The 22,913-nt window shown below is 18.8% G+C and overlaps 4 protein-coding genes across 4 annotated transcripts; 2 read left to right on the top strand and 2 right to left on the bottom strand.

Annotated features, from left to right (window-relative positions):
* Positions 1–3,240: 3,240 nt before the first annotated feature.
* On the top strand, positions 3,241–4,023 carry SRAE_X000179800 (Hypothetical protein; the record flags this gene model as incomplete). Its single annotated transcript, XM_024653041.1, has 2 exons — positions 3,241–3,659; positions 3,909–4,023. 2 exons carry the CDS (start codon positions 3,241–3,243, stop codon positions 4,021–4,023), a joined length of 534 nt encoding a protein of 177 aa, XP_024499268.1.
* Positions 4,024–4,752: 729 nt separating this feature from the next.
* On the bottom strand, positions 4,753–5,024 carry SRAE_X000179700 (Hypothetical protein; the record flags this gene model as incomplete). Its single annotated transcript, XM_024653030.1, has 2 exons — positions 4,753–4,918; positions 4,972–5,024. 2 exons carry the CDS (start codon positions 5,022–5,024, stop codon positions 4,753–4,755), a joined length of 219 nt encoding a protein of 72 aa, XP_024499267.1.
* Positions 5,025–8,341: 3,317 nt separating this feature from the next.
* Positions 8,342–9,135, top strand: SRAE_X000179600 (Transmembrane protein 115; the record flags this gene model as incomplete). The annotated part of the gene is made up of 2 exons (XM_024653018.1): positions 8,342–8,533; positions 8,578–9,135. The coding sequence occupies 2 exons, from the start codon at positions 8,342–8,344 to the stop codon at positions 9,133–9,135; spliced, it is 750 nt and encodes a 249-aa protein (XP_024499266.1).
* A 5,335-nt stretch (positions 9,136–14,470) lies between these two features.
* Positions 14,471–17,327, bottom strand: SRAE_X000179500 (Forkhead box protein P3; the record flags this gene model as incomplete). Its single annotated transcript, XM_024653007.1, has 2 exons — positions 14,471–15,313; positions 16,485–17,327. The coding sequence occupies 2 exons, from the start codon at positions 17,325–17,327 to the stop codon at positions 14,471–14,473; spliced, it is 1,686 nt and encodes a 561-aa protein (XP_024499265.1).
* Positions 17,328–22,913: the final 5,586 nt, after the last annotated feature.

The raw sequence follows: 22,913 nt of genomic DNA, 5'->3' as shown, positions 1-22,913 counted from the left end.
TGTGTGATTATTTTTTGCAATGATTTATATTAAAACACGTTTCTTGAGAAACTCAAGCAACTCGGGATAAGCATTTTTGCAATGTCCCAATTTGTTATGATTAAATTATGTACCTAGGTAAAGTATAACCTGAAGTAAAATTTTAGTTTCATAGCTCTGTCGTGCGCGGCGCTGGAGCTATTTGTTTCCAAGTGAATTTATTTAGTTTTCTAAGTGTATCTCATTGATATGCCAGTGAAATATGACTTTATATACTTCATTTTACACTATTTTTCGAGATCTTTTTAACTAGTTACATAGATTTTAAAACTTTTTTAATATAAAAAAATTGAATCTGAAAGACGTCAAAATTAAAGACTCCCTGTTTTGAAAATATTAAAAATGAATTCAGCGTTCTTGAAAACCTCTAAATACACTTTTACCATATTTGGATTTTTATGGAGAAAAAAGTTATTTATAAAAAAGTGTTTTAAAATAACACTTTTATATGCTTAATTTTTAGCATTGTATTATTATTTCTTTTAAATTTTTTATTAAGCTAATCTTTTAAAAAAATAGTTTTAAATAATTTTTGACTAAAAAAATTATCCTTTAGTTACAACATTTGAATATCAGTAACTAATAAAATTATATTTCGCATTTTTTAATTAATATATAAATTATTTTTATTTTTTTTACTTTTTTCTATTTTGTTTTAATTGCTAATAAAAATATATTGTTGATAAATTTATAGAGCTTATTAGAAAAGCATTTTAAATTAGTTTATATTTTTTTATAGATTTATATTAAGTAAATTAAAAAATATTATATAAATAATATTCTATTTCTTTAACATTTATATAGTAAGAAATGATGATATATTAGGACTAGAAGTAAAATAAGATGATAAATTTAGTATATAAAAAGTAAAGATTTGACAATTTTAGTCATTTTTTATTTCTTTGATTACTTAGTCTTTATAATTTTTATTGTATGAATAATTTTACTTATTATAGGTTTTATATATTTTATCTAAAGGATAATCTTTTTGTATTCTTCGTGGCTACGGTAGAATATTTTTAACGATAGAAATCTCTAATTAAACTTAAACTATCACGTAAGCTCACGAGTGAAGCATTTTAACTATTATATTGTGATTGATATTGTGTAATAAAAGGTATTTAATAAACTTAGAACTTCAGGGGTATTTATTAGAGATAATAGTCCAGTAATATTTTTCTATTTCTGGTCTTGCGTACATTCTTAAACTTTATAAATTTTACTATATACTTTTTGATACTTTGTTTAGAAAGAAGAAAAGATGTAATGAATATTTTTTTTTTTGATAAAATAAATGTAAAACTAAATTATTTTTATTAGTTTATTTTTTACTTGATGTTAAAACTAAATATTTAGCAATTTTGTAAAAAAATAAAAAAAATGATCCATATAATTTTTAAATCTATTTAATATTTTAATTATACGCTATAAAATAAAAATATCAAATGGTGTTTTTTATATGTATCAAAAAAAGGTTATTTTATTAAAAATGGTTTATCTTTATTAAACAATCTATCTATTTTATCTATAACAAAAATACATATTTCAAAAAATTGATAAATTAAAAAAATTATAATTAACTAAAAGTGTATAAAAATAAAAAACGTCCATCATAAAAAATATTATTGTTTGGTGTTAAAAATTATTTTAAAAATTTTGTAATATTCTTTCTATTAAAATGAAAAGTTAATTTAATGTTTAACGCGTATCACCATTTGAAAGTGGTTCATGAAAATTATGAGCTTCAATGGTTTCAATAGATTGTCAAAAAAGAAATAGTAAATTGCATAGGTCACTAATTTTTTAATATCTAGATTATTTTTTTAGTTTCCGAAAAATAGAAACAATTGCAAAAAGTTAGTATTTTTTTTGTAGCGCAAAATAAAATAAACTTGTTAATGCAAAGAGGTAAGGGAAACTTTAGCATTTATTGAAGTAAAGAAATTCTAGATAACTTAAAAAATGATGTTTTAACATCAACTAACTTTTTTAAGATTATTCAAATATGGAAGATTCAAGATATAATTACCACATTACAAAATTATAAAATTTTAAAAACTATAAATGTTAAAAAAATAGAAAATATAAGATCAATAGTAGACGTTGAATTGAAAAACAAATGGTTTAATATATGGGAGTAATATAACATTAAGGATGTTAAAAAAATTAAAATTATAAAAAAAATTATAAAAACTTCAAATAGAATACTAAAAAGTTTTTTTTATAAAAATTAAGCATATAAAAGTGTTATTTTTAAACAATTTTTTTTAAATAACTTTTTTCTCCATGAAAATCCAAATATGGTAAAAGTGTATTTAAAGGTTTTCAAGAACGCTGAATTCATTTTTAATATTTTCAAAACGGGGCTCTTTAATTTTGATGACTTTAGACTCAATTTTTTTTATTAAAAAAGTTTTAAAATCTATGTAACTAGTTAAAAAGATCATGAAAAATGGTGAAAAATGAGGTATATAAAGTCATATTTTCAAAAGCATATCAATGAGATACAATTAAAAAACTAAAAAAATATACTTGCAAACAAAATGGTCCACCGCCGCGCACGACTGAGCTATGAAGCTAAAATTTTCCCTCAGTTATACTTTACCTAGGTACATAATTTGAGCATAACAAATTGGGACATTGCAAAAATGCTTATCCCGAGTTGCTTGAGTTTCTCAAGAAGCGTGTTTTAATAAAAAAAATTTGAAAACATAGACTTCATTTAATTTATATTTAGCACAAACAAATTTTCAATGTAATTTAAAAATGGTCAAATTTTTTATTTAAATTAATGTAGTGAAATTTTTGCATGTTTCAAGTAAATATGTTATTATTGTAGATAAAAGTAGTATTATTAATAAACATGTTTTATTAATACATTCAAAAAACAAATTTTTTGATCATCCAATTTGTTTATCGGCAAACAAACTTTATTTCAAGTTTAATAATAGATATTTTATTGATGTTAACAAAGAGAATTATTTGTCTATTGAACAACTTGACGACAAAGTTTATGATCCACTTTTTTTAAGATCACATACAACCACCAATCTTACAAAAAAAGCTTTTTTGCTGGGAATACAATCACAACTAACATTGAATCCCTTCTTTTACAAATTAAATCAAAATATTAACAGCAATGAATTATACGGCAGTTTTCACTTTGTTACTGGATTAGAACTTAGTAATAATCAAGTTATAATGGAAAGAGGATATGAATTCTTAAGAAATGTAACTAATACTATTGGTAATAAAATATTTCAACATTTATGCTATGAAAACAATAAGAAAACCATAGATATTGAAAAAAGTAGCACATTAGAAGAAAAAGTTAGAACTTTTCTTAAAAGAAGTGATGTAACATGCAAAAGCAAAGATGAATTTGGAGCATATGAAGTTGAAATATGTGAAACAGTAGAAGAGGATGAAATTTATAGCGATCATTTCATTAAAGACAAATGCTATAATTTTATGCCTATAATTACAAAAAAAAGAGAATTACTGTTTGCAGACAACGATAATTATTTGCATCATTACTCAGAATCAAGAAAATGCAATAATATGGTAAATGAAAACTTATTGGTTTATAGTACTAATAAGAATAACAATGATATACAATTGTATGAAGTAATTATTAATTGGGTTTTTCATAAACTTCATTTATATGAGAAAAAAAAGAAACTTGGTTGGTGGACATTAAATTTACACAACATTGGACATTTTATAGTTGGTTTTTTACTAATTTTATCAATTTTTATTTCAATAGTAATACTTTACTATTTAATTTTATTTGAACAAAAACTATTTATTTTCAAAATTATTTCAGTTAATTAAAATACAGTATGTGTAATTGGAACATTTATTTTAAGAAAAAGTGGAAATGTACTTTTAAATGTAGAAAAGAACATTAAAAAACACTGTAAAGCAGTTCCAAACAATTCAACTATTATTGAAGAATTGAGAAAGCTTGAAACTAATGCTTAATTTATTATTGTTTTTTTTTATTTTTTTAAAATAAAATTTTTTAAAAATTATAAAATATAGTTTTGTTACATAAATTTTTAATTTTTTATATAGCGCGAGAAACGCGTCTTTTTAACAAGAAGAAGGACTTTGCCCCCCCTCTTGTTAAAATTTATTGTACCATAGTTTTAAGAATAATACGCTAAAAATAAAAATTTTAACTCTAACATGAATCTTTAAAAAAGAAAGTTTTTTGAATAACATTGATAACTTTTAAAATAAACTATTAACACGCGATTTTTTAAAAGATGCATTGATTGTTTTGACCTACGTCATACTTGCATTTTAATAATAACTTCCTTTTAAATCTCTTTTTGTAGCTTCAAAGATAACTCCAAAAATTAAAATTAATTTAAATGTTAAAAATTTGAAAGTTATGTAAGAGTTTTCAAATTTTATGCTATATTTCAACAACTAATGAAAATAAATTTTTTGGTAAATGTTTAGTTAAGTAGTAATTTTAAAAATTAATTGTTTATTGTTTTTAAAATAGTGAAATTTCAAGAAATACCTTTAAAAAAAATTTCAAGTTTTAATTATACAAGTTACAAAAATTTTATACTTTAGTTATAATACCACTACATTTTGTATATTTAACAAGCTAAAATAAAAATATCTTTTATTAAAAATAAATATATTTTATCCACAACCAAAATAAATGAATTGAGATCAAAAAAAGTTAAAAAAATATTAACTACTAAGATAATATTGAATAACAAAACTGATAAAAACTATTGAAATAATTCCAGCCAATGATTTAAAAATTTTTTTTTTATATTCCCAACTAGAATTTATTATTTCTTGATTTTTTACATATTCACGTTGCCTTTTAGCCATATCAGAAACCATTGAAGCTCTGGAAAAAGAAAAGAAAATTTATATAAATAGTTTTTTGTGATAAAAACATACCTTGCTTTTTTAACTTTATCAGAATTTATTTCAGTACCATCCACTAACTTCATTTTTTTTAATAAAATTAAACAACAGTATATTTAATAACCAGAAATAAACTTGAACAGTTCTTTTATATATATAATTTATAGATGATACATTACTCAATATGTTTTTTCGTTATAAGACAATGTATTAAATATAAAATTACTATTTCAATGTAAATTTTAAATTCTTTTATCATTTTGTTTTTCATAAAAATATATGCAATAATGAATAAAAAAATAATTTTTATAATTTATCATATTCTAGATGTGTCATTTTAATGATTATGAGGTGTGAAACGGTATCTAAATAAAAGTTTATTAGCAACGTTTGGTGTTGATAAAATATTAAAAATTTTAAATACTAAAGGTAACTTTCTAAATATAATTCAATTTTTAATAAAAAATTTTATTTATATATAAAACATAATTTTTTTTATTTTTCAGACAACAAATAAATAAATAACAGATAAAATTTTTATAAACTAATTATGTAAAATAAGATATTTACCTTTCTTATAATGTAGAATGTTTTTAACTTCTGATAGTTAAAATTAAAAATAAAAGTAAAAAGTGATAAAAAAAATTTTTTTATTTGAAAAATCATTTTAATTTATTTAGTTAAGTTTTATTCATTTTTATTAACGTTTTTAAAAGAAGAAAAGTATATTTTTTATAAATATTATATTTTCTAAATCAAACTTATATAGTAATAAATTATTATCAATTTAGAAAATTTAAATTAATTTAATTTATATTCACATTTTTTAAAAAAATAAATATTAGAAATCAATTTGTAATAAATTATATTTTTTAATACTTAATAAATAAATTTAAAATAAACAATTATTCAAAAGAAACAAAATAAAAACACAATAATGGAACACTGATTAAAAATTTTTTGAGCCATTATTAAAAAAATATTTGTCATAAACCTAACTGTTGACCTTTATTTACATAAGCGTGTTATTTTTATATATAGCAAGATTTTTTTTTTCGATTTAAATGTTGAAAAAATTAAAACTTTTAAAAAAAGTAAATTTAACATTATAAAATAACTTTCACCTATAGAATACTTGTAATTTGCGTAAAAAATTGATGTAGAACATAAACAATTGTAACATAATGATGTCCATTTTACTCCTTTACAATAATCAAGAAAAAGTTTTATTAAAAAATAAAATTTAAATTTTTCTTTTTAAACATGATATGATAAAATTAGAATACATATGTATAAACAAACTTAAAAATTAATGTTAAAAATAAATTGATCTCAAATGTATTTACACGACAAAAATTCGACATTAGAAACGTCAGATATTTAAAAAAAACAAAAATCACTAGATGGTAAATGATAGTTATATCGTAGTGGAAAAATCGTCAATTGAAAGGAAAAAAAATAAGACATTAATTTTTTAGAGTAACTATTTTATTGCATTCTGCCTAATTTTTTTTTCCTGCCCTTACATAAACACATTAATTACACATTTTTATTTATCTTTTAGATATTACAATTGTTACTTAATCACTTAAAAATCTTTAAACTATATTAAAATTTATTTATGCTTTTGGAAGAATTTTTTTTGCATAATATTTTTAGAAACAAAAAAGCCTTTGTTGAAACAGAATAGTATTAACAAGAAAAATATTTCTAATAATTTTATAATACAAACAATATGTTTTTAAGTTATAACTTTTTTAATTAAATAAAGGTTAGGTTTTAACGGAAGAAAAAAGCAACAAATGTTCATTTTCTAATTTTAGAAAATTATTTTCATTTTATAGAAATTATTTATAAAAAAAGCTTTAATTAAAAAAATATATATTACTTGCTTAATATAGAAATAAATGTTTTAAAAAATACATTTAACTTTTGCTCTTATTTATGAACATAATTAAAAAAAAATTTAACTTTTTAAATAATTTTTAAAAATTTATGATTATAATTTATAATAACTAAGTTACATGCAATTAAATTTAAGCCAATAAAGAAAAATTTTTTAACAAAAAATTGTGACTTTAAAATTACCCCAATAACTCTTTATAAATTTTTATTAGAGATTAATTAAACTTAGTTTTATCATTGTAGGATGTCACAATTTTAAAATAAATTAAAAAAAGTACTTTAAAATCTACTTTTTTTGCACATTAGAAAATTAAATTTTTTTTATTTGATATGATATGATATACAAGGCTTTTTTTAATTGAATAGTTATACCCTGTAAATCCGCTAATATCTAACATAAGAATAATTATCTAGTAAACGAACAGTAAAGATATTGCGTATATTATATCAATGGTTCTTAGAATTTGTTTTAATAGAAAAAGATTTTTTTTTAAATTTTAAAATCATTTAACTTATTTTTAGATTAAATAGGCTTTTAAAAAAAACTTAAATAATTTATATGTTTTGTAATGCTAAAACTCGTAAAAAAAAACAATTTATCTTTTAATAACAACTTAAAATTAATTGACCTTATAATATAAAATAAATAATAAAACAAAAAATTAGTAAAAAAAAATTTGTAATACATGAAAAAGAATATCTTTATTTTCATTTCAAAAAAAATCTTATTTAGTTTAATAATAGTTATAAATGTTGTTAGTTGTTTTTATGTAAAAATAATTAGGATATTCATCTTAATGAAAATCAATTTATGTTATACTTATCTTCTAGTAAAAAATATTTATATGTTAAAAATTTTTATAAAATAACATGTTTTGTATTGATTATATCATTTAATAACAATTATATATATTTCAATACTATTAATAAACTATTATTAACAAATTATAAACAAAAAAAAATGTTCAAATGCTTTACTAAATATTAAATAAAAAAATATTTTAAGTATCATGTTAAGTAAAATATCTCAAAAAGAATGGCAACCTGACGGTTTGGTGGAATGTATATACCACTTATTTTTACTTTATACTGAATCACACGTGTACAATACAATATATCTGTAAATAAATTTGTTAAATCTCATAATCGTAATGTTTACACCTACCCAGGAAAACATTATTATAAATAGCCAAAAGGCAATTCAATTAATTGGAGATGTAAAGAACAAATTATTAAGCAGTGATTACTTCTTAAAAGTATATTATAGTATTAATATTTTAGGTATGTTGATTATTTTACTTACAAATTATATTTTAAATTTTCTTTTATATTTGAAGGATATTTAATTTCTTTTCTTCCATTTGGAGAAAGTTTGTTTTACTATCATACAATTGATTTATTAAATTTGAGATTTTTAACATATCCCATTGCTGCAATAGTAGAACCTAATATTTTAATGCTAATTATGTCAATCATTTCATCATTTTATTCATATTATATGATTGAAGGAACGTGGAAGAAAAAAGAAATAATTAAATTTGGTTTAGGAATTCATTTATTAACAACGATATTAATTGGAATTGTAATTTACATTATTTATAGAGTTACAAATGGTAATGCACAGATTTTAGAAGAAATTATAAATGGTTTAGTTCCCATATCAGCAGCATTTTTTGTACCAATAAAACAAGTAAGTTTTCCTATTACAATAATATTATCTAATTAATATTTAAGTTTTTACCTGATATTGCAATATTTACAACACCTTTTGGAAGAATTAAAAATACACATTTACCATTTTCATGTATTTTTTTTACAATTATTTTTTATTTAATTGGTCTTGTTCGATTTGTTTGCATATTTCAAACAACCATTGCAATACAATTAGCTTGGACATATCTAAGATTTTATCAAGAAAATCCAAATGACAAAACAACATTTGGTGATTTAAGCGATCATTTTGCATGGCATACATTATTTCCAAGAATATTTCATAAACCATTAATACAAGTTGGTGTTATTTTTTATAATTTATTAACAAAATTAAATTTGTATAAACCTGTTGTATTAGTTGATGTAAATGCTATGGGTAATGTGCCATTAACGGGAATTGTTTCTACAGATCCTGCTGAGTACCAAAGATCTCGTGATGCTGAAAGAAGAAGACAAAAAGCATTAAGTGATCTCAAAGCAAGATTAGCAAAAAATAAAAGTGAGAAAATAACTGGAAATCCTGCGCAAGAAAATAAAGAAGTTCTAGAATCTGTTAAAATTCCAACTTCTAATGAATAAAAATTTAAGTTATTAATTTTTAATTTTATTAATCATATGAATAATATATATTATTAACATTATTATATCCAATAAATAATATTACAATTTCAAAAATATTTAAATAATATTTATTAAATCATTTTCATATAAAATTTTATTTTTAAATTTATTATTAAATTATTTTTTTTTGTTATAAATTTAAATAATTAACCAAAGTTTTTTGTTATAATCAAATTTATTCTATTATATTTTTATTTTCGGAATATTTTTTTTAAATATTAAAGTAAATAACTATTAAACATTATTAGTTTAATAAAACATAAAACAACTACTTAACTTATTTTTCTTTATATAAAACTAATATAATTTTTAAAAAAATGACTTTATAGATTATTATTACAAACCATATTAAAAATAAAATAAAATTTGTTGTACAAAATTATCTCAAGTTACATGCATATTTTGAATGTTTATTATTACATTAAAGTTTGATATTAAAAATAATAACACTTGATGGCACTATTTAAGTGTTTATTATTACTAAAAATAGATATAAAATTAAAATTTTTAATGATATTTGAAAAAAAATGTGTATAAAATAACATAATTATATATGATTTTTTTTATTGTTAAAATCTTTATTACATATAATTGTGAAATTTAATTAAAAAAAATAAAATTTTTTTCGATGGTTAATATTTTAAACAATAAAAAAATTTAATCAATTAATATTGTTAAGTAATAATTCTCATTAATAGAAATTTTGATCAAATAAAAAAACAAATAACAAAAACAGTGTGTAAATTTTTTTGCTTCATGATAATTTTTTATAGCATATTATTTTGTTTAATATTGTCAAGTTCAAGAATGATTGGAATGTTAGTCTTGGTTTTTTAATAAAATGCTTTTTGTTTATAGACAAACTAATGATATTGTGAGAAATATTCACAAGAATATTAATATATAAATCACTTTTTAAAATACATTATAGTATTCTGTTATAATCTATTAATCAAACATAAAAGTCTGTTTATTTCTTTGATAATATTTTCGAAGAATTTTTATAAAACTCTAAAAATATCACAAAATTGAATCCTTTTTTTGTAATACTTATTTTATATAAACAAAATTTTATTTTTAAGTTAACTTAAAATAAAAATTTATTGACTAATTTTTTGTATTCATTCTAAGTATATATGTTATTTCAAACAATTAAAATATAAAAACATTATATTATTGTATAACACATTATAATTATCTATATCAATAAATAATATTCATATTTCTCAGAAGAAATAATTTTTGAATTATAATTATTTATAAATATTTTTTTTTACTATAACTGATAGATTTTTTATACAAACTTTTTATCTACAAACTGAATAAAAAAATAATTTTCCAATAATAATTGAAGAAAACTAAAATGTTACACCTTATTAACATGAAAATTCATTTAAGTATAAAAATAAAGTTAATGGGATTATTTTTTGTCAAAATTAAAGCATGTTTTTAATGTTGTAATTATATTTTTCATTTTTAATTCTAAAATTTTTATTATTTATAAATAAATTAAATAGAAATAAAATTTATTAATTTGATATTTATTATTATTATATGTTTAATATGCAATTACTAGTTTTTTTTCATGATTTTTTAATCTTTTAAATATTTTAGTATATTAAAATATTAAACTAATTAATATTTATATAAAATTTTCGAAACTTTTACAAGGTTAATGTATTTTTTTTAATAATAATTTCTTTATTTTTAATTAACTATTCCATTTAATTTAAGAAAATATTATAAATATGATTTGAAATTTTGTTTAAACATAATAATTAAATATAAATAATTTTAGAATGACTGCATTGAGTAAAATTATTTAAACATTAAACATAAAAAGACAGATTTGAAATTCTAACCTGACAACATGGTAAAAACAAAAGTCTTTCTTATTTAAGTATGACAATTTTTTTATAAAATTAGATTATATCATTTTTCATAGAACATTTTTTTCAAATTGATAAATGATAAAATATATATTTGCTTGAATAAACAAGTTATTTAATGCCAACTTTTTCTTAGTATTTTTTTTTGGATGAAAAAAAAGAAGTATTTTTAATATTATTATATTATTTATACAATATATATATTAGAAATGGTTAATACACAATTTTAGTTGAATGTTTACATTATTCAATCTTGTCAACAAAAAATCTTTAATGATAATCAAAGTATATAATTACTATGAACTATAAGTCTTTTTTTTACATAATTATTTTATACTTTGTAATATTTAAACAAAATTATATAAAAATTTTATTTTATATATAAATTAAATAAGAAATATTACTTTTTTTAATTATCGATACTTCCTGTTACTTTTTTTATTGGTTTTAAAAAAAAACTTTTTTTATTTTATATCATAATTTAATATTTTTTCAAATATTTATTAATTGATTTATAATATATATAAAAATTAATATTTCAAACAGGATAATAATTTATATCAATAAATCAAAACAATTATAATAATAATAATAATAAACTAATGGATTAATAGAAATATTTAATAAATATTATCAAATTGATCTACTGTCATAAAAATGATACACAAAAAGAAATATATAAAAGTATTCCATTTAATAGTGTACAAAATAACTTTTTTGGTATAAATTTATGACATAATAACCTTATTATAATAGATATGAAAAATTACAATGATAAAAATAATTTTTTTTAAATTATATTATAAAAATTGTTACAAGGTTGATATTTTTTATTATCAAAACATCTATAAATGTTTTGTACTTAAGTGTACAAATAAAAAAAAAATTAAATATTTTTTAAAAACATATCTTACATGGCTGAATTAAATTAATAATCATAAGAAGTTTAATTTATACAAATATATTTATAAAATATAGTTTTAATAATATTTTAATGTTACTATAATCATATTTGTACAAATTTGTAATATGTTAAGATATTTAATATTTCTTGCTTTTTTAAGATAATTTTTTTTTATTAATTATAAAACTGCTCTTTAATATTTAATGCCATATAAAACTTAATTTCCTTTTTAATCTTTTTTTTACCACTAAATGATAGTTTTCATTAGAAATTGATATAACAACTTTTAAATTTAAACAACTTTCAATTAAAAATTAAAAATTGTAATAAAAATAGTATTATTAATGTTTGTAATTGTAGTTAAAGCTTCACTTAAATGTACGTTTTTTTAATTTTAAATTTTTTAAAAACTATTTCATTAATATTACTTTTATGTAATCAAAAAATGATACCATTGAGTAAAATTTTTTAATAAATTTTTATAATTTTTTTACTAATAAATAATATTAAAAGAATATTTATATAATATAAAAGGTAAGTTTTGATAAAAATTACATGAAATTTTGATGTTATTGTGCATATTAAGTTTAACAATACAATCTATAATTTTTATTTCATTTTTATTATTAATAACATTATTTTGTTTATTTAAAAGTTTCTATTTTAAATTTAAAAACTTAAAAAAACTTTAAATTTTTTATTTTTAATTTTTATAATAAAAATGTATTATATAAATTTTTTTAAATCAAATATTTATATTTTTATATTATTTAAAATATTAGAATATCTTATTTCATGTAAAAAAAATAAAACTTTTATAGTTTTTAATTAAAAACAAAGTTACTTTTAAAAATATATATGTTTAATAAATTGAACAAATATAAACCTGTTGAAATTGATATGGTATAGTGTTAATATTTAGTAAAATTATTTTTATATTATTTATTTTTCAAATAATTAAACTTATTTTAAAAAATATTTAAATCCTCATTTTAAATGTTGCGTAAAAATATTGTTATTAAAAATATAATGTAAAAAAAAATAATTAACAAAATAACATAAATTTACTTTTATTTTAAAATTATGTTTATTTCAAAAATTTGTTTATATCATTTTTTTTTACATTTTCTAAATGTAGTTACTATTATTGTTGTAATATATCTATTAACACTTTTTCTTTGTCTTCACTTTAACATTCAAAAATTTATACAAAATTATACTACTGTCAAAAACAATTAAAAATTTATGAAAATACATAATAGAAAACTCTCATTCATTTTTGCTTTACAATTTAGTTCCTCTATTGTTAATTGACTATAACAAAGTATAACAAACAATAAATTTAAATTAACGACGTAAATACCATTTTTTTATTAGTGCAATTTTTCAGAATAAAAATGTAATTAATTATAAGATGTTAACAATTGCATTGTATTATTTTTATATTCTTTTATAAACATTCTTTTATTAAATTCTTTTAAATTTAATATAAACTAATATAATTAATAAGTATTCATTTTAGTAATATTTTTTTTTTTGACAAAATAACAAATACTAAAATTTGAAATATAGATACACAAATTCTTTATAACCAAAAAATTTATATTGAAAAAATAATAAAAAAGAAAAATTATAATATTATAATATAACTATAGATTGTAAATTTTCAATTGAATCAAATTTAAAATAATAACATTAATCTTTCTTATGTTATAACACATTATATTACTGTCATAAATGAATATATTTATATTTTTTTTTAAAGATATACAAATTTATTAAAAAATTTCAATATGTCATTTTTAAAAAGTAGATAATTAGTTATATTATGTAAATATTTGACATTAATTTATTATTTTCATCTCTTAATCATCAGTAATTTTTTTTTTGTTGTAGTGATAGTAGATATAGATAAATATATCAAAATGAATAAATTTAATTAATATTAATAAAAAAATACAATTTTACAAATAATATAAAACAACTTTAAAAATGAATTAAAAAAATAGATTAAATGGTGTCAAACAAAAATTACAAATATAATATTTTAAAGGCATACTTTATTTTTAGAGACCGAATATTATCAATGTCAGTAGAATTTACTATCGTCTCAAAAATTGAAATTAAAATAAATGTTTATTTAATTACAATCTTATTTGTGATAATCAGAACTATCCATAATGCCGCATTTCTTTATTTGTACAAAATATGTTGTGTTATAACGCCAATGTTTGATAATAACACATTTTTTTTTTAAAATATATATATATATATATTACTAATGATTCTCCATATTTTAATAATAAAATGAAAAACAAAAATAGTTTGTACTATTAATTATTAAAATATATTCAATCAAATAAAAAATTTCAAAAAATTATTTAGGAACACATTGAGGCGCTATATCTGATTGCGACAACATCTTCGGATATATCATTCAAATTGTATTATTAAGAAAAATTCTAGTATTAAAAGTTTTATGATTTAACTTTTTTAACAATTATATGGAAACATTGTCAATTTGACGAGATTCCTCATTACTTTCACTTTTAGATATTAACGGTAATGGTGTCCTACTTTTAGGTACTTTTCTAATAATATCTACTTTTGGCATATTCCCATTTTGTGATAGTACTAATTTTTCAATTTCTTTTTGTGGTGATTCATCATGCAAAGCATTTATTTTTAATGCGGCATTAGAAAGTATGCATAATGGATTCATATCATCAAAATTCAAATCTGTTTGAGAACCATTTAAAATTTTTTGAATATTTTCCATTTCCAAAACTGATCCAGTAACAGAATTTTCTGGTTTAGGTGTAGATGGTTTACTTTTAATAACACTACCAGAACCTACACCATTAGTTCTTTGTGGACGTCTTTTATAAAATTCTTGATCATCAACTGTCCATACAGCACCTTTAACATTTTGTTCAATTCTTGTAAAACATTTATGAAGTGACAAATTATGTCTAACAGCATTTTTCCATGTTGCAGCATTTCGTCTAAAAAATGCAAATGTTTCAGTAAACCATTGATAAATTTCATTTAATGTTAATTGTCCCTCTTTTGATTCCAATATTGCCTGACGGATTAATGATGCATAGGTATATGGTGGTCTTACATCATTATTTTTATAAAATTCTCGATTTCTATCAATATCTGCTTGCATTGGCAATATACTTTTATCACTAACTCTTTTTCTTGGTGTAGATGTTTGCCTACTTTCTTCTTTTATAGCTTGATTAGATGAATTTAATATTCCATTTGTTGATGATGAATTTCCATTACCAAATGAATAATTTGAAATATTGTTAAGTTGTGATGTAATGGAAAAAGCGGTCTGAAAATATCTTTTATTTACTTGTTCTTTATGTTTACAAATTTTTTTTAAATGTTTAGCATTTATAATATTCTTCATGCGGCGTTTGTTTATACAATCTATCTAAAAAATTTATCAACCCCCAATTTTTAAGATCAAGTATTATGTTTATGTTTTGAAAATGATTGAACAAGATATTATTACCCGTTTCTTTAAGATAAAAGTACATTCATCTCGTGTCAATAAATTAAAAATAAATAAAGTAATAAATTTTTATGCTCAACATACTCCTGTTATTTAGATAATTGTTTAAAAGGCTCAAATCAGCTGTTGTTGATATTATAAAAACATGTTGATACTTTATACACAAATACTAAAACCATTAATTTCTATGATGTAAAAAAAAAAAATTTTTTTTTGATATGTTTAAAGTATCAATGAAAAAAAATTTGTTATTTTTTTTTTTTTATAAATTATTTTTTATAAAATTAAAAATTTAATATATATGTATATATATTAAATAATATATACAATTTTTTTAATGTATAATTAAAAAAAAATATTGATATAATTGACAACATTATATCATATATGTATACTTTTAAATAAACTGATCAAAATTATCAATTTCATTTGTATACAATCAGTACAATTAAATATTATTTTAATATCTTAAATAAAAATTTACTAAACACTGATTATAACTTTTTAAAATTGTAGAGATATTTAATATTAAAAAGATAAAAATAATTACACATATAACTTGTACTTTACCTCATTATTTCGTACATTTAAAATTATTAGGTAATATTTGATTTTATTTTTATATTAAACAAAATGTAATATTAGTATATTTTGGTAATTCTTATCAATTTGATAATAATTATTAATATATTAGTATTGTGAATTATTTATAGTTTTATAATATACTATAATAAAATGATAGTTAATCATGTCAGATATATAATGTTTAAATAATACATTTATCATTTTATAAGAAGTTACCCATCAAAGTACAACTCATTATTTAAAAATAACTAAAACACAAACTACATAACTTTACGCAAAAAATTTTTAAGATAAAAAAAAATGTATATATAAATTATATTTGTAAAATAAATAATATTTTGTTATTATTATTATTATATAAATATATATTTTAAAAAAATAATAATAATTGTAATAGACTTACCTTATCATTATTACCCGATGTATCGCCATTGCTTTGAGATTGAGGAGATATTAAAGGAGATTCATTAATAGAATTATTGCTGCTTCTAATACTGCTGCCATTTTGATTTGGAAAATTATTTATAAATGATTGTGGAATTGAATCAGTTAGTGATGATTTTAATTGAATAACATTCATCATTGCATGTAATATTTGTTTTTCTTTCGTTATTTTATGTTCTAAATTTTCAATAAGTTCTATTTGATTTTTAATATGTGTATTATTACTTTCATCTGTACGATGTGTTGATGCAAGATGAGTTAAGAATGCTGCTAATGATTCACATGGATGATTACAACCAGGCCATATACAAAAATTATGTTGATATAAAGTATGCACCGATTGATTATTATTAAGAGCTAATTCTAAAGTTAAAAGATTTGTATTGGGAATGGTATTAGAATTGACAACATTTGATAAATTGTTATTTGGAACAAGGCTTGAATTGGGACTTGTATTTGGTGCAGGTATATTACTGAGATCTCCATGAGCCTGCGGCATCATATGAGAACCCATTAATAAAGTTCCCAAAAAGCGCTGTCCTTCAGGAGTTGACAAACTATTTAAATGATTATTAAAACGATGTTGAATATTTGAAATTAAATAAAGATTTTCAGGACTTAATTTTGGTCCACTTATATTTGTTTGTGAGGATGATGAGGTATTAACAACATTTAAATTTTGACTACTTGCAACAGCAGCTTGTAGTAATTGGTGAGGATCAAATCCATTACTATGATGTTGATTATCTGAAACACCAGTTGTAGTACTATTTGTAGAAGGAGATCTCTGTAATGATATCATATTTATATATGAACTAATAAGTGATGCAGCGTCAATCTCCAGTTTTCTTGTTTATATTTTGATTTTAAAATTTTCTTTCTATTTTTAATATAGATAAATTTTTGAAAAATATATATATTTAATTTAGTAAAAATTTTATATATATATATATAAGATTATATTATTTTATTAGAAAATTATCCTAAAAAAATAACAAAATTAGTAAATAAAAAAAATAATTAATTTAGTAAAAAAAAAAAAATAATAATAATAATAATAATTTATATAAAATACAAAATATATAATATCAAATTAAATATAAAATAATAATGTCGTTGTCAAATTATCAATTGAGTTACATATATTTTTTTAAGATAAAGGTGCAATCTATTTATGTTTGGTAGCGGCTGTTTGTTATATAATGTTAAAAAAAAATACAAAATCGACGAATATGTTTTGTTAAAAAAGACTGTTCTTTAAAGAATAGCTGTATACACACGTCAATAGTAAAATATTTTTTAGCAAAAAAAAAATATTAGATATATGTTGCAGACAAGAAGGTACCATTGAATTCTATTTTCTTCATCTACAAAGTACACTAAAAGGACACATTCTTAATAATGTGAAGGTTACGATGGTGTGGAAGCTAAAAAATGTGTGCATTTATTTATATGATATTCATAAATAGATGAATTCCTCCGCCTTAAAAGACAAACAATGTATATTTAAATATATTTTGCGATAATAACAACATCTTATCATGATAAGAAATATATCTTTTAAAAAGAAAAAGAAATTGTAGTTTTTTTTATATTTAAATTTGTATAAAAATTTTAATAGTTATATAAAAAAAATTGATAAGTGGTTAATTATCTTCTTTTTAGATTACAAATTATATACAAATATTGTTTATAGTAAATTTTAATATTCTATCTCAGCTGATTATTAAATATATATTATACAGTGGAAACATGAAAGATGATACTAAATTTTAGGAATAAAGTCACGTTGTTGATATAATCAAATGACAAAATTAACCAATAACAATCAAGCAAATAATCAAAGTGCAATACATAAAATAAAAATAACATAAGTAGTTAAAATTAATTGAGGTCTCAATTTCAAATATTTTAAATTATTTTTGTTAGACATTTTATTGGAATTATAAGATACATATAAACTTCCTGTTACCAATAGATGCTTAAATTTTTAGTTAGCCACAAAATCAACTAACAGATTCTTATTATTATCAAGCTTAAGAGATACTAAGCGCAAATCAAAGTGACTAATCAGTAAAGAGCGATTAAAAGTGTAACGTAACAAAACTTTACATATGATCTATAAATAATATACAATTTATTTATATTATGTTGAAAGAATAGGAACTTTATGAGCAATAATATAAGAAACAATTTTCGTAATCATTATAATATTTTGGTCATGTGAAATGATAAAAATTGATAATGATACCTTAGGTAAATGATAACAATATTTTGTCACCTGTTAGGCAGGTAAATTTCTTAAAGAAAAAAAAAACAAATGTTTATATGTTTATGATATTTTTAATAGTTGTTAAAAGTACTATAAGTATAAAAAGGATCAAACATTAAGCAAGTATAATATGATAAAAAAAAAATAAGAGAATGGATACATTTATCTAGATCAAAACAAATATCAAATGACTAGGAATTAATAAAAAAAAAAATAAAATAATAAATGAATATCAAGTTCCGAAGCCGTAAGATTTATGTATTATAAAATATGTAAATTATATTAAGAGTAATCCTCTTGTTTACAATGGTTATCTAAACTTATAAACAGTATATTTCTAAAATAGAGGTCACCACAAAATTTTGTTTGTGAAGTCTTATCTTAACTAAAGAATGTTTCTATTTATTTATGTAAGAATATAATAACAATACATTATATTGAAGAATGGTTTAAACAGAAATAACAATAAAATATAACTCAATTAAGTAGAGCAACAGAGACATTTTAACGCGCTATATTATTGTAATACAATTTTTGTCATTCTTATTCATTAATATTGTCTAGACTGTTTTATACAACATTCCCCCGTTGTAAAACACTTTTCAAGGTGCAAAATGACGATAATAAAAATCCTAATAATATATTTTTATATAGGAGGTTAAAATAAGGCAACATTTAAAAATCTAGAAATTTCTAACAAAAAAAAAAATATATATATATATATAAATATATGTATATTTATATATATTTAGTTTAGGAAATGATAAAATCTATGGCAAAAATTGTATGTATCAAAAATGATGTTCCATAAATTTTTTTACTAATAGTTATATAAAACGTTTGAGTTAAAGATGCAAATGAAAAGAACTAAACAAATTATGTATAAAAAGCACATTTTTTAAGAATTGTTGACATGCACTTCTAAAAGTATAAATAATATATTTTGCGAAGACGGGTGTGTTGTCGAAATTGTTTGGGTTAGGTTGAATGTGTTTATTATCCAGATAACTGTCTCTTATTTTAAAATATAAAATGTTAGTAAGGGAACGAAATAATCAAACTTCATGTTTAAATAGTTTAACTGCAAAAACACTTTAAAAAAAATAATAAAGTAAATAAAAGAATTACATAAACAAGGTATCTAATTCTGGGAATAAAAAATTAATTTATTTTAAAATTATTTTAATACTTTTATATAATAGAAAGAAAAAAAAATTATCATATATTTTAAATATATATATGATAAAATATAAAAGTATTATACAGTTCATTTTCTAAAAATTTGTACTTTTGTGATTAAGCAAAATTAAATACAATATAATCCTAATGTTATTATCTTTTAACTTTTTATAAAAGATTTTATAAATAATAAAATTAATATAAATAAAAATTTATAATTTTAATTTAATTACCCAGTAAATCATTTTTTTTATGAATAAAAAGTTTTGTTTATATATATAATGTATATATATATTTATATATTGTGGTAATTTATTTTTAAAATAGTTCTATGGTTTTTTGTTGGTGTTTTTTTTTAAAATACAAAACATACATTATATAATTATTAAAGTCATCTGAAACAAACGAATATATAAAAAATAAATGCATATATTTATACATTGGCAATTATAACATTTGTTGCTTTGAAATATGTTATTATCAAAAAACAAAATATAAAGTTGTCTATTTTAAAGATAAAATAACATAAGTAAAAAATTTGAAATTTAAAGAAAACATCAAAAACGTTACTCGATGCGTCAAAGATTGTTGATCATAAAAAGTGTATTGTTAAATAAAAACATTAACATAAAATTTTGAATGTTGACGTTTGTCCGGTTGAAATGAATGTGACACAAGTTAACCTTTCAAATATAATGTTATTATGCCTTTTGACAATGAATCATGACAATTACCGACAATATAATGCATCTCAAATAATAAATATTTTTTGTTAAAATATAAACATTATCATTAACGCAATAAACATGTATAATAACCCTACATAGTTAATGTTTTTTAAAAAGCTTTAAGTAAATGAAAATGATAAACATAAAAACTATATCTGAGACAATAACTTAAAAATCCTTCGTAGACATTAGAATTTGTTTTGATTATAACGCCTAAATTATATTATTATTTTCAAAAACCTGAGAACAACAATTTTGCAAAAAAATATTCCTATAAATGTTTCTGTTTACAAGAAATTTTATCCACAAAACAACTGTAAAAAAAAAAATATTATAAATTAATAATAGATACAGAAATAAATACTACAATGAGGGAATGCCAATATTGTATATTATTAATTTTTTTCTTTTTTATTTTTAATGTATTATAGTCAAATAACAATGTCAATAAAAAAATATAATATATAAAAAAAAAAAATATTCTTTTCCATTATCAATTGTTTTAATTTCTCAAACATAGAAACAATTATTGTATATAAACAATATAGGAAATAAGTTGATTGTTTTGTTAAAATGATATATAATAAAGCGAAATAAAGGAATTGCAATAAAATTTATGGCACAATAAGATAGATAAAATAGTAAACACATCCAATATAATACTATTAAACAACTTAATTTTGCTATTAAGAACAACTTCACAACATTTGACATTTTAATAAGTTTATCAACAACCTAAAGCATAAAATGTTGATGAAGAAAAAAAATTAATTCATAATCTTTGCTTTTTACTGATATGTTTTTGTTGACTTATCAATAAAAATAATTTGTTAATATAACATAATATTTGAAATAATTTCATTTATTATTAAAACAATTTCTTTTTTAACTTATAAATTATAGCAGTTTAATATAAATAATATACGTTATTATATTATAATGAAAAAAAAAAAAAAGTATTATAAGTTGTAAATGAATTAAAAATTCCTAATTTTACTTATCATAAATTTATCAACTTACATGCAATTATTTTTAAGCCTAAAACTAACAAATAAAAAATTTATTAAAGATTTTTTTTATAAACCTTATTTTTATCATAATATCATTTTTTTTTTCTAAAGTAATTGTAAATAAAAAACAACTAAAGACTCTTAATACTATAAAATAAATGCATTCACAGTTTTAATTTTAATATTAAAATTTATAACAAACTTTAATTTTATAAAATATGACAAGCAATCTAAAGAAGATTGTAGAATTTACCTTCTTTTATTTTTTTTTTTTAAATATTAAATAAAAAAAATATTTTTGTTTATCTCATATATTTATATATATGTATATATAAAAACAAATCTTAATATGGTATTTTTATAAATTATATATTTTCTTTATCGTAAACAATAAAAGCAAAAATTACAAAAAAAAAAAAAAATTTTTTTTTATATCTATAAATTAATCATATAAAAAATTTATAATTGAAATTATTATATAAATACAGAAATTTTTTATTAAACAAAAGGTTTAAAATTTAAATATTTAAGAAGTATTATTTTTTTTATATATTTTTTTTGTATAAATCATAAGGGACTTAAAATGAGAAAAGCCATAAATATATATATATTTATATATAGAAATTTCAACAACAATCTATCAAGTAAGGAAGTTGCTAATACTTTGTTCATAAACAAAATCATGTTAAGTGCACATATTTAAATGTTTATGATCGCAATTTTTAAGTGAAAACGAAATAAATAATACATTAAACTGAATTAATACATCTAATTTTTATAAATGAAGCATTTATTGATTTTAAACTTGTTTCTTTAGCACAAATAAAATGATCATTATGTCAGATCAGACAAGGACGAAAGATATATATATATATATATATAAATATATAAATATATTTATATAATAAAATATAAAAATTTTTTAATGAACTTAATTTTATTTTTTATTTTTTATATTAAAAATATTATATTAAAAAAAAATATATAATAATATTGTTGATAAAAATATTAAAGTCAAGATGATATAAAAATTATTAAATAATTCATGCACAATTAGTATAATATATTTTAATATTATTTACTTTGTGAAAATAAATAGAAATATTTTCAAATAAAACTACTGAAAATAAGAATAATAAACTAATGTTCATAGAACAATGATGAAATACTTTTATTATAAATTGTAAAGTATTTATTTT

The sequence above is a fragment of the Strongyloides ratti genome, scaffold srae_chrx_scaffold0000002 (assembly GCF_001040885.1).
Source record: "Strongyloides ratti genome assembly S_ratti_ED321, scaffold srae_chrx_scaffold0000002".
Taxonomy (NCBI): domain Eukaryota; kingdom Metazoa; phylum Nematoda; class Chromadorea; order Rhabditida; family Strongyloididae; genus Strongyloides; species Strongyloides ratti.
Note: the sequence above shows the minus strand (reverse complement) of the source record. Positions and strands in the feature narration are given on the sequence as shown.